Source organism: Mauremys reevesii, linkage group 8 (genome assembly GCF_016161935.1).
Source record: "Mauremys reevesii isolate NIE-2019 linkage group 8, ASM1616193v1, whole genome shotgun sequence".
Classification (NCBI taxonomy): domain Eukaryota; kingdom Metazoa; phylum Chordata; order Testudines; family Geoemydidae; genus Mauremys; species Mauremys reevesii.
The window spans coordinates 105419801-105433942 of NC_052630.1; the positions used below are offsets into that span (position 1 = coordinate 105419801).

Below are 14142 nucleotides of genomic sequence, written 5' to 3' on the forward strand. Positions count from 1 at the left end.
GTGGTGTTGCACAGATGGCTCTGAAATGGAACAATAATTCTGTTAATTATACATGAACCAGAAGATAATCCAGTTTGCTCTCCCAGTGGTTCTGCACGGCTGACAGTAATAGATCTTTATTCCCTGCCACTCACTTTAGGGAAGGACATACAACTCTGATTATGTAAAAATGACCTCTTCTTATTCAGCTCACCTGTTTTCTTGTGTGTGTGCACTTTTTCAGAGTAGAATTCACTTATGTTTTTCAAATTGCGTGATTTGAGGCTTCCTCCTTAGGGAAAAAAAATCATTGTCTATTAAAATTACTGATTTTATCTTCCCTATAGGAAAGTGCCCTTGAAATAGGAATTTCTTCATTGTCTACAGTAAATACCAATATAAAAATTGTATTTCTCTTTGCCAGTTCTTCATCTCTCTCGCACTTACTTCATGCTGATTGTTTTTTCTTTCTATTTTAGGTAATTGATACTTTGTGTTTGTCCTCTTCAATTGTATTTCAGAATTGAGCCCTACCTGGCACAGTGTATTTTCCAGTCTCCTTAGGATGATTGTGGCAGGATTTCCACCTTTTTAAAAAGTTGTCCCCTCAACTAATAACATGAAGTGCTACTCTGTTTAACATGTGTATTTTACTTTACTCCTTTTCATTTATATATTTTTGTACAGAGGTCTATACACTATTTGTGCCTCTAATTCATTGTTATAAGAGCCGACAGGCTGTTAATCCTGTTTAGTAAAACTTTTTTTTCCATGTATGTATTCATATCTGACATGCATTTGCTTTTGTAATATATAGTGGTGAGGGGAAAAAACACACATGTAAGTCTCATTTAACAGTAGCCTGAAGCACTATCAATCAGATGTAGATCCTGTCATTAGGAGAATGTTCTACAATAGTATGGTTATGTTGAAGGGATTTCTGGGAGTCTCATATTTGGTTTTAAAGAGAGCCATTCTTTCCTAGTAAATTTTAAGTCCTTTGAATATGTAACTTTTCAGTTCCAGGGATTTAAAGACTATTCTGTGCTTCAGCTAGCTTTTAACACTCTTTTCTTCATCACTTTTTTTTAAATCTGCCCCCTAAAATTCTCTTCCTTTGTTATTGCTAGGGAAGGTTTCTCTCTCATGATATCAAACCTAATTGTTCTGTGGTCAATGTTTAACTAATGCATCTTCTTCACTTGACTCTGAGGTGAACTTGGGTCTTACATAATAGGTAAATATAAGTAACTCTATCTCTTATAATTTCTGATGTGCTGTAAAAAGCAATTGTTTTATGGCAGTGGTTTTCAAACTACGATCTCTACGTCACCAGTTGGCACTCTTCCTTGTGTTCTGCGGACTGAAACCTTTTGAGAGCCATGCTGTGTGGGGGTTTTTGTGTGGTTGGGAGGATCTTTCTCCTAGGAAATGGTTTGCAAAATTATCTCTCTTTCCTCTCCACATTAACCTGTCTTCCTGATGTAGTTAGTAGCCAGGAACCCCTTTATCTCATTGATGTTTATTGTTCTACCCTTTGACACTTAAATTAGGTGGCTTCTTTTCACAAGCATTCCTGTTAACCCACACTTAGCTTAAATATTCTAATATAAAGTTACTTGTTTTTTATACTGATAAAATTACTGTCATCACTAATATTAATTAATTTCATTTGTTTGAAATTCTGCTTTTGCTTGTCTGCTGGCTGTATTGCCCCATCCTTATTGCTGGAAATTCCTGGCTAGTTTCTTTCTCCTAACCCACAGCCACTTACAGCTTTGTAGACCCAAGTGCATCTCAGCACTTGATGGATTTCTTCAACTCATGGTTTTATGGGGAGTATTTATTTTTTTTTCTTTTATTGCCAAGTGTCTAGTTGGTGTGCAGCTAAGGTGAAGCCCATCATCATCCTTTGCTATGCCTGTAGATTTGCCTCTTTCTTATTCCAAAACAGTATTTAGGCACAAGAATGTCAAGATGCTCTAGTTTCTGTTTCCCAGGGCTTAGTGAATATGTATTAATCTCTATCCATGTCCAAGATTTTAGAATCATTTGTTGCCCCTGGCTCTGGGCGTGGAATAAGTAGTCTAGCTGTGTTCTTTGTCTTTCATATCATCACCAATATTAAAAGATTCCGCTGCCCAAACTCTGCCCTCAGCCAGTGAGCTACCACAGCTGAGTCAGCTGAAGTGGAAAGTTAAATCTGGGTCTCCACCTGTTAGAGATAATGCATCCCAAGCTGCCTTGCTGCCACCCCCGGCGACCTCATGTACATGTTGAATGTGAGAATCTATAAAAATAGAATCTTGGGGTCTCCAACACAAATGTACCCTTGAGGAAAATTAAAAATTGGGAGTACTACCCTATGGATTATCTCTGCGCGCGCACACAAAAATAAAACAAAAATGGAGCCACTTTGTCCATCTCTCTAAAGGATATTTTTAAATATATTTTGGTACCTTCTCTTGTGGCTATATTGGCACGGTGGAGCTAACAGAAATAAAAAGCAGTATAAACTTAGTTCTGTCATTAAGTCAGCAGGCATGACTCTGAACGCACACTGGGAATAGATCTGTTGAGTAAGAAGGTGCCATTTTAGCATAATCATTTTCTGGGCCATAACTTAACTTGAAGCCATCTATTGAACAATGTAAGCCTTAAAGAGGAATGTAGGAGAGAGATCTTGGTTGCTGATATTGACATGCATCATATCCAGGAGCAATCTACAGGACTCTGATCCTTGGGAGATCAATGCTCTTTTGTCCTCCTCTGTGTTCTACAGTGCTCACTAATGGAGCAGTCTGTTAACCCAAGTCCTTCCTCTCCTGTGCTGTCTTTTAGATTAGTGCACTTTCAGTATGTGATTGAATTTCAGTCTTTAATATCACTACTGTTTGCATGAAAAATGCTTCTTTATTTAATAAGTACTTTAGGGACCTTTTATATATAAAAATGTTCTAGACACAGAAAGTCTTAGCTCATGTCTTAAATGTCCTCATGGGAGCACTTTAAAATATTGCTGTTTGGCAGCGAACATGCAGGCAGATTGACTCATTGATTAAAACCCCACCGTCTGCAAATGTAATAAAACTAAAATAAAGTCTGTGTATGTGTGTAGTTTGAGCTGTCTTGAAGGAGAATTCTTTTCATCTGCTCGCACATACAAATTCAGCATCCTTGAAATATAATGCCAGTCTGTTTCCTTTTGCTGCAGTTGGTCCCCATCAAGCCCTCTCGTCAGTGGAATAACTTGTGATTTGAGTATGTTACAATAAGCTGACTGCTGGCAGTGTTTTTTTAGCACCCTCAATATGTTTATGCCGAACCATGATTTGTGATTAACAGATGGGAGTCAGAAAATGATTTAACAGGTTTGTTTTCCCCTATAACCTGGATTATCAAAATAATTCTTTTAGAAATGGTTTGCACATACTGGTATAACATATATAAATATAAATAAAAATGTATGAAGTTGAAAAAGGGCTAAAATGTGATATGTATTACAGTGTCAACAGTAAAAAGCTTTTAAAATGCATTTTTATTTAGCGTTACATCTAGTACAATTAACTATGGAAGGTTTTAGTGCAGATTTAGTGAAGTCCTTCCCTGTGTCTGTTGTCACATTTTGGGGTGCAATCCAGACCAGTTAAAGGTTGTCAACTCCTGCCCTGTTACCTTGGGTGCCTTAAAATGCTCTGCTGCTGTAGCTCCCTTGTCTGGACACTCCCAACCAGCATACAGACATGCACTGAGGGTACGTCTACACTACCCACCGGATCGGTGGGTAGCGATCTATCTATCAGGGATCGATTTATCACGTGTAGTGTAGACACGATAAATCGATCCCCGATCGCTCTCCTGTCAACTGCTGAACTCCAGGTTGAGAGGCAGAAGCATAGTCGACAGGGGAGCTGCGGCAATTGACCCCCCGCCATGAGGATGTGAGGTAAGTCAAACTAAGATGCGTTGACTTCAGCTATGTTATTCTCGTAGCTGAAGCTGTGTATCTTAGGTCGATTTCCCACCCACCCACCCCCAGTGTAGACCAGGTCTGAGTGTCTGTGTTGTAAGCAGCCCTGGTTCAGTAATTCTGACTCCAGCAGCCTGCTTGTTACACTGTTCTCTGCCAGTCTTGCTTACTACTAGGCAAGTGACCTCAACATAGCCTCAGTCCTGAACTTCCCCCCCAAACTGCCTGCCTTGAAGTGTCCAGTCCTCTCCTGGACCACTCAGAGAAATAATGAAGTTAGTTTGCTGCTTTAAAGAGACAGCACCTAGCAGCTTGCCACAATAATTGGAGTTAACAATTACTTCAATTTAAACACAGCACTGGGTTGGTTTAGATTAAAATGAACATGTTTGTTAACGGGACATAGGCTTGGTGATACCAAGTAAAAGAAGTAAAACTAGAAATGATCACAAGCAAATAAAAGTAAATTTTAGACTTTTAGATGTGTGTATTCAATCTAGCAAGGCAGTCTTTGTTTAAGATTGTTTCACCAATTACTCTTGGTTCAGCATGGCTGACTGTCTCTGAGTCAGGATCTTCCACAGAAGTAGGAAGTGCTGTCATCTTGTCAACTTAGGTGAAAGATAACACCGCCCCTCTCTTTATAGTCCTTTAAACCTTTGAAAAGCATCTCTCTCAAAGTTCATTGACCCTGCTTCCAGAAGCGGAAAGGCTTCCTGGTGGGTGCAGTCTGCATCTACCACTGATGATAATTTCTTCCCCTGGTTAGCTTGATGGCCTTCTTTACCTTTTTATGTAAATGTGCCTCCATTGTCTCTGATGGTTACCAGATTGGCTAGACAAATAAATACCCAATTCTTTATGATCCAGACATGCTGACTCCCCAGCCACCGTGTGACCTTTGGTTCTGTTTACTGTATGTATAAATTGCAATTCCATTGTCCCTGGTCACCCTACTTCATTTGTATTCAAGACCTGGGCAGGCCTGTTTCCACTTTGCTCAAATAAAGACTTTAAAACATCAGATCAGAGGACAAAAATAACTTCACATATGGCATTGTTATATTCCACAATGATTTTAATGACCAATGTGGTATTTTAGTTTTCAGACGATACCTCACGAGGTTTGTACAAATATCGTTGAAGTAATGTATGTAGGGTTTGAATACAGAGTATGTAGAGTTACGTCCATACCCTGCCCTTCAAAAATATTCAGTGCCATGGTACAAGCATATTTATATAAGCCCTCACTTTCTTGGCACTGAAGACCGTGCATCTCACCAAGAGGAATAATCCTTAATGGATCAGTAAGCAGGTCTACTTCCTATCCAGAGAAATGGAATCTCACTTGGGGCAAAGAATTTCTAAATCTAACTAAGTAGTTGTAGCTTCTAAATAGCAGCTGCCTACACTACCTTCAGCACAATTATTTTTCAGCAGTACTTGGGTTAGCTTTGAGGCTCACTGTTGCCTGATACAGCACACACAGGAGCAAGTTATCCAGGAATTTGGATTGGTGGAGCTATGTCCTTTAAATCTGTTTTCCAGATTTAAAAAAAAGTTAGATTCTTTGGTAATGATTAAATGATACAATTTATGTTGCTTGTAAATATATTAACAACACTGTCTTGGTTTCTTTTTGCTTGCATGGCAGTTTCTAATAGTGTGGGGTTTTAGAAATGTATTTATAATCTAGCCTGTTTGTATGAGCTCATAGCTACTGAGCCTTGTTTCAGTTCTATTTAAGGGGTAGAAACATCTTTATTTCCCAGACAGAAAACCAGTATTTCTCATTGTTGTTAATTTTGTTCTTGTTTCTAGGATTTGAACTGCTGCCTTAGGGTTTTGAACTGCTGCCTGTTCCTGCAGTATCTGAGTGATCACAGTAGTAGGCTGCAGAACATGGCAGAGACACTGTCAAATCTTATTGGCCTTATCTTATCTTAGCTTTTATACCTTCCTAATGAACAGATAAAATTAGCTATTTTTTGGTCTCAAACTTTTCTTATTTTTAATAAAACCACAAGTTGTCACATCAGTATCTTAATGCTTCAAATTTATTGCTTTCTATTCCTCTTCAACCTAGATGTGGGGGTGTGAACACCCACTAAATGGCTGTTTCAATTTTACTAATGGTTTTAGTATTTAAAAAACAAAAAGACCTTTGTGAAAACCTGCTGTAGGTTACTTTTCTTCTGATACAGACTGTATTTTGTACTATAATGGATGTGGAAAGGTATATTAAATAAGAAAATTGGAATCAAATAATTTGCTGGTTTGATATTGAGATCTCCTGTGACCCAAGCAGTTTAGCTGACAAAATTTACAAATTCCATCAGAACAGGCTAACACCATTGAAACTTCTGAATTCTACCTGCTTTTTGGCCAAATATTTTTCTTCTGTGGCCTTCACCATTCCCTTTGACAAAGAACAACCTTGTTTTACAAACATCTCGTTGGATTAACATCAGACTTTATTTAAATACATTTTAAAAACCCATTCTTTTCCAAAAGACCATCATCTGTCATGGATGTGTGGGGTTAATTCATTCTTTTTTGTGAAATGTTTTGAAGATTCTTAGATGGAAGTTCCACATTTAGAAAAAAAATTAATTTTTTGAGGAGCAAAGTAGAGTTATCTGGATTTTGTGTGTCTGAGTGAGTTAGTGTGTGAGCTTCTGTTGGAAACTGTTTTACAAATTTTACTATAGAATTCCTACTGCCTAGATGTACTCTGTTATCTTCCACATTATACAAGTAGCTAAAATGGATAATCTGAGTCCAGCTGCTTTGGTCAGGTATATTGAATAAGCCATGAGACTTATGTTCCTACGACACACCATTTGATTCTTGTCTTGAAAGAAAAGGAGGTATAGATTCTTTATAACCTGTTTTAGATATCTGGGTTGATTGAAATGTTAGTGTATGTATTTGCCACAAGGTGCAACCTTTTTTAATGAGCAAAAATGTTGCAATAATAAACTTTATTAACAGCAATATATCATCAGTCTTCTTTGTTTCACAAAGGACAAAATACATTTTCAAGCTCTCAGAACTTGTGCAGGAGTACCCGCTGGAGTCTGGGATCTAAATGTCCTGGAAGACCAGAATTGCATATCAGACTTGGTTGTTTTGTGAATGAAGCTGTAATTCTGTGTGGTGTAGCTCAGTAGCCTTAGTTTAATCAAGTGTATTTCAGAGTTTGCCTGCATAATGTCAGTCACTTCTCGAATGGATGATGTATTTCTGACCTTTTAAAGGTTTTTAAATATGAATGACCTATTTACAGATTTCCTTGTAAGTAATTGCCCATAGGAGAGAAGAGGCAGGAGCCGTATAGACTGGATATCCAAAAGTCTCTATTTTTGAACTCACCATAGTTTTGCATTATATGAACCAGAGAGTATTTACATTTTCACTTTTTTCCCCATGGTAAAGACAGATATTATATGGGGCAAGAGCGGTGGAAAACCAGACTTTATGATGCAAGTTCCATTTTTTTTCTCCTACTTACAGAAAACAGATTTTCACAGCTCAGCTTATGCAAAGGCCCTTATCTATATTGTTTTTCTTGGATTGCCTGTAATTTACCAGTCAGCTGTTAGACAAGAGAACAGTAAGGATCATTCATTTCTTCAAAAGCAGCTTAGCTTAACTAGTACTACATGTCCTTTGCATCATTTTGTTTTTAAATACAGAAGTGTTTTAAACTATAAAAGGTCATTATTTCTACAAAACGACCTTCACAAGGTTCCTCTGTCACATCCAGAATGGTCACATTTACTGAAATAATACATTTCCGTTCACACCCTTTTTTTGGGGTGGAGGGGTCGGGTGGGGTTGAGAGTGTGTGGAAGAGTTCCTCAGTCAGCCATTAACACAACTTAATAGTCAACATGTTTTTGCCCCCTAAGTGAACAAATTGTAAATGATACAACTGAAAATGGTTGTATTATGAAGCAAACACCTCATATTGCAGTGATATGGGATCAACTGTACACTTCTGGAGTCTATATAGTATGTAAAAAGTCAGGCTTTAATGAACTTTCTAATAGGAGACTTTGAATTTATTACATTCTGCTTTACTAGTCTTCATTCACATTTTGCCACACCCACGGTGACATCTGCTACACAAATTGCCCTTTTGTGGTGAACACAAGGAGCTTAACCTGCGGGAGGGATGCGAGGTGTGGAAATGAGATTCTGATTGCACTCCTGTAACCTAGGGCTGAATGTTTAGCATGCTGTTCTCTTCATTGTGCTTAAAAACTAAAGACGATAGGTGCTTCTGTAGTACCAATACTAGGAGCTCCAGTCATGGACACAGGACTCATTGTGGTAGGTACTATACAAACACACCACAGAGAGATGGTCCCTGCCCCAAAGAGCTTACAGTCTAAATAGTTGATTACAGTCTGAGTGTTTTGAAATCATATGATGACAGTCATTCAGGGTAAAATGTTTACTTGCCCTATGTGACCGTGCAGGAGAATGTGGGAGCATAAAGTGCTTCTCTTCTCCCCATACCTTTCAATAACAGCCAAGTAATTTGCTATTTGTATTGGCTTGTAGCTGATTACGCAGCTTGGCTGTCCCTCTCGAACAAGTGGGAAGCAAGGTAGTTAATTGTGACTGACCCCTTTCCCCTGGTGACGTGGCTATATGTTGGCCTTTCCTCAAGGCTTGGAGAAAATGACAATTTACCCCTTAGTGAGTAATTTTCCACTTGAGTTTGAGTTTTGTCTCCTGAGCTCTATTGAACTGGGCATTCAAAATATTGTATCATAGCCCCTCACCCTTCTGTTAAGCTAGGATTTTAAATGTTCCGATCTGAGATGTGCAGTTTTCACTGAACTGATTCTTGCTTGTTTCTAATGCTTGAACATTGAACCACCTCTTCTCTTCACTTCTGTTGTTTTTATTTATGTATTTTTTAAAAAACCTTTGTTCCATGTTTTGTAGGTTTATGGGTGTTTGCGTACATCAAGGACAACTGCATGCACTGACTGAGGTAAGACTGTTTATGTTCAGTACTCAGCTGTTTGTGTGTACTTCCCTGGGGCCAGATTCTACATTTTGTTGAGTAGCAGTTAGTCATGCAAGTAGTCCCACTGGCTTTGATAGGATCACTTACTGTAAATGTTACAGAATCAGGCTTCTTAATTGTTTTTCCGTAATAAACTCCTAACACCCAACTTTCAAACACAGACCCTTAATAAAATGAAAAATCAACATTTAGGTATGTAAAATAGCCATTTACAGAGTATCCAAAAGAGTATCTAGGCCAAGACTATAACAGGGTTCAAAAAATAACTAGATAAGATCATAGTCCATCAATGACTATTAGTCAGGATGGGCAGAGATGGTTGGTGTCCCTAGCCTCTGTTTGCCAGAAGCTGGGAATGGGCGACAGGGAATGGATCACTTGATGATTCCCTGCTCTGTTCATTCCCTCTGGGGCACCTGGCATTGGTCACTGTTGGAAGACAGGATACTGGGCTAGATGGACCTTTGGTTTGACCCAGTATGGCCGTTATGTTCCCATCCAAATCTCATTTGGATGTATCTTTAAGATGCCTTTATCTGAAAACATGTATGTGTATGATTTTCTTTATGTACCATCATATTACAATTCAGCCTTCTTATTTATGCTTTATTTCTCATGCGTTTGTGGGAGGGGCATCCAAATCCCAAATTTCTTCCTTTTCAAAATGTTTTCTTTGTCCCTTCCGGGGCTCTGTGGTGTGGCCACCATCCATCCAGCAGAGGTAGGCTAGACCAAAGGTTCCCAAACTTTTCTTACTGCATACCCTCTTCTAGATCTACCAGCTGCCCTCGTATCCTTGCCCTTCTCTTCACTGATACTTTTTTGTGCTCTTCTTAACATTACCTGTCTTTCACCATCTGTCCATATTTTGCTGTTACGTACAGATATAGTGATAGGGTGACATACAACCAAAACAAAACCCTGACTCAGTTCTGAGCTCAGTTAGACTGGACAGTTGCTGAGCAACTGAACCCACGCTGTATGGTGATTGGAGGTGAGGGCTCTGTACATCAACGTATCTGTGTTCTCATTGGAGAGCAGTGAGCACCCCCTGGCACATTGGAAAGTTGGCACCTGTAGCTCCAGCCCCGGAGTCGGTGCCTGTACAAGGAGCCGCATATTAATTTCTGAAGAGCCGCATGTGGCTCCGGAGCCACAGGTGGCCACCCCTGTTCTAGGGCCTCGGCTTCTTAAATAAGTTGAAGCACAGAACACCCACCCTGGGAGAGTTGGGAGTTGACCAACTTGTATGATAAAGTATCTTCTACTAAACTAGGTACTGTAATAAACTTGGACATGAAGCCATGTTTGGAGGATGTTTCTACATCAGATGTTGCATTTTTTTCTTTACATGATACTGTATTTTAAAAAAGAAACTGGCACCGCATTTCATATGGTGGGAGAGACATAGCAATCATAATTCAGTTTTGCTCCTTTCACACACTGATTTTGTTGCGCTGTGCATGTGATGTATACAAGAAATGCACTTGTTTTTCCCCTAGTGACAGAATTTTCACAGAGGATATTTTGTTTCATTATGACATTTTATTGAGTGTCTTGATAAACTCCCGATAGTGGGTTTTTTGTTTTTGTTTTTTGTAATATGAATAATAGAACAAAAGTTTTTTGCTTAGCAATCTTGCATGAACTTTAGTGCTTTTAGAAGATTTTTTACAGGACATAAGTTATTTAAAACTGCCTAATATGAAAACATGTAAAAAGCCACAATATTGTCAATGCAACTTTTTTTGTAACTTTGTATTGCTCAAAAATGTATGTTGCTTTTAAAAAAGGTATGAGTGAGATCACCTTTAATTATTTTTTACCAAAAGGAATTTGCCCACCATAACCATTTGTGAATTTTTAAATAGAATGCAGCCAGTTATTAGAGCACAAAAAACATTTCAAGAGGTTAACATGCATATGATTCCATTAATGATTAAAATGGGGAGGAATATCTTATAATACTTTGTCCTGCCATGAGTGCAGAGGACTGGACTAGATGACTTCTCAAGATCCCTTTCTGTCCTATGATTCTTGAATGCATATACACATTGCCTTTGAAGTTCAGAATTCATTGGAGGTGAATGCGGTAAAGGAGGGACAGGATAAGTTCACACCTTTGCTGCTGTTTGGCTGAAGCACATTAGCAGATTTTAACAGCTGTTTTTTTCACAATGGAAAAGATGTTTTTAAAATGAAAACTTAGACTTTTCGGAAAATTGCAGGATGCAGCAGATTTATGAGAAGACCTTCAAACTGTGAGATGGACAGTTTTCTCAATCTCTGTGATAGTCTCCAGTACCCAACAAAGTTGTTTTAAGAATTTTTTCTCTGTGCACTTAAGTAAAACTCCTTCATGTCTATTACGCAAGCATTAGTGCTCGTTTCTTTTGGGGTCTTTGGTCAGGCTAAGCAGGGAGAATGCCCCGTTCCTGCCCCTAAACATGTCCTAAAAGTGATCAGATTTCATTATGCGCTACTAAAATCTTAACAGATACTACTGAGCATGCTCAGAAATGACATTTTCCTCCCAGATGCTTATCGGTTTAAACACCTCTTCAAAAAACAAACAAGCAAACAAAAACCAAGAGACACTTCCTATGGAGAAGTAGCTAAGGTTAGAGGTGTTTGCTTTCTTCAGCAGTTTCTGAATTCTTTGGCAAGCGAAATAGACAACCTTTTTTTCTTCTGTTGTTGGTTACCAGTAATTCAAAATAATAGAAGAGAAAATCCTCAGGCTTTCACAATATTTTACTTTTGGGTTGAGGCAAAAAATTAGATGTTTCAGACCCAAGTAGAATGTTTTAGAGTTATGACCAGACAGAATAGGGGAGCTATGATGAAATATTGTATGTAACTTTAATTATAGTTTGCTTGTGCCCAAGTGAGAACTAAGGTAAATTTAACTACTAGGCTAAATCAGGGGTAGGCAATCTATGGCACGGGTGCTGAAGGCAGCACGCAAGCTGGTTTTCAGTGGCACTCGCATTGCCCAGGTCCTGGCCACCGGTCTGGGGGGCTCTACATTTTAATTTAATTTTAAATGAAGCTTCTTAAACATTTTAAAAACCTTATTTACTTTACATACAACAATAGTTTAGTTACATATTATAGACTTATAGAAAGAGACCTTCTAAAAACATTAAAATGTATTACTGGCACACGAAACCTTAAATTAGAGTGAATAACTGAAGACTTGGCACAGCACTTCTGAAAGGTTGCCGACCCCTGGCCTAAACAATAAAATTGCTACATTTGGGCATTTGGTCATGGAAGCAGTGAACATATGCAGGCATTCATTTAATACAGTAGCTGTTTTGTGGTTTATTAGTTCATACTTATACAGTGCTCTGAAAATGTAAAGTGCTATATAAGTTCTGAGTAATATAAGTATATGAATTCTGCGTCAAAGTTTTGCCAGTTATACTGTCATTCCCCCTTCTGGAATATTGTGAACAATACTGGTCGCATAGCTTAAAGGAGTTTCTGGGGCTTGGGGAACAGGGGCAGAAGTGAACGGCTAAGGGAATTGGTAGTAGGATACATATTCTTTACCTCTAGTGCCACCAGTTCCAATACAGCCCAGGGTGACTGTAGTGACCAAAACTAAACTACCAGCTGGTGGCTGTTCACTAGTTTATGTGAAATAAATTGGTGTCATTCCATTTTCTGGTTAACATGTCCCATTTAACAAAATCCACCAGCTTGGCTGATTCTAATCTCTGTCCTTATTGGCACTCCCAGGAGAGCTGTCCAGGACTGAACTGGACACAGAGGTTGAACTATGTTATCTTAAGAGGCCACTGCTTTCTAGGGCATGGTTGAGGCAGTGCAAGCGGAATCTTCCATTACTGCAGCCTAGAGTCGCCACTTTTCTGATGGCTGGTAACAGGACTCCCGAGGCTCCACCGCTGCTCCACCTCTTCCCCCACAGATTAAAAAACTGGACATCAGGACTTGTCAAATGGCACTTGGACACACAGACTGAAACCTGGACTGTCTGAGTGAAAACTGGATGGATGGCAACCCTACTGCAACCTCTGCTGGACCTGTTCTTTGGATAGATGGTGGCCTTCGGACTCCAATAGCACTGAAGATTTTTTCTAAATTAATTGCATCTATTTCCAGACTATGAAAGCTGCTTAAAAATAAATTAAAATTTGTTGACATGAAATCTGTTTGCTGTGGTTGGGAGCAATTGTTATGTTTTCAGAAGGATAACAGTTTGGAAAAGAGTCTGGAAAAGAGAAGGCTAAGCGGGGACGTACCTTTTCAAGTATGTAAAAGGTTGTTACAAGGAGGAAGAAGAAAATTTGTTTTTCTTAACTTCTGGGGATATCACAAGAAGCAATGGGCTTAAATTGCAGCAAGGGAGATTTAGGTTGGACATCAGGAAAAACATCCTAACTCTCAGGGTGGTTAAACACTGGAATAAATTTCCTAGGAAGGTTGTGGAGTCTCCATCAATGGAGATTTTTAAGAGCAGGTTAGACAAATACCTCTCAGGGATGGTCTAGATAATACTTAGTTCTGCCACAAGTGCAGGGGACTGGACTAGATAGCCTCTTGAGATCCCTTCCAGTTCTGTGATTCTGGAGATTTAAAATTAACTTCTGAACAAATAATTTAATCATGTCTAATTTATTTTTGTATGTATTTGTTCCTGTGACAAATTGTAATCTGAAGAAAGCTGAGGCCTTCTAGCAAATGTAGTGTAGTGTACATTAATTTTCTTGAGGCATGCAAATACCATCAAGTGGGAGGACAGTAGCCATAAAATCAGTTAGAGTAGCTCTGAGAATTGTAGAGGTCATGATCTGGCTATTGCAGGATCTGTGTTACCGGTATCTAGCACTTTACTGCTGGCAGGTGGCAAGTAGAGTGTTACATTTAACAAAACTTTTTCCACATGTCTGATCATACAAGAATCTGAGCATGCTGAGATCTGCAGAACATAAGTTGTCTGCTTGTGGAAAGTGTTGATATTCTGGTGCTTGGTTTTGTTTTGTTTCTTTTCCTTTTGGCAGCATTTGTACTCGTTTTTAATTGTCCCCCTCAGAAATGAGTTTTGTTTGAAAACTGTCTGGCCAAGAATGGAAAGAACTGTCTGCTAATGCATGGGGTTTCCAAAATATAAAAGTGG

At 38.8% G+C, this 14142-nt stretch overlaps 1 protein-coding gene across 2 annotated transcripts in view; it reads left to right on the top strand.

Annotated features, from left to right (window-relative positions):
* Positions 1-14142, top strand: part of TESK2 (testis associated actin remodelling kinase 2) — a 109276-nt gene that overhangs the window by 35375 nt on the left and 59759 nt on the right. For both annotated transcript variants that reach the window (XM_039485107.1, XM_039485108.1), the window contains exon 4: positions 8912-8960. In XM_039485107.1, coding sequence (XP_039341041.1) covers positions 8912-8960 — 49 coding nt within the window. The remainder of the gene's footprint in view (positions 1-8911; positions 8961-14142) is intronic.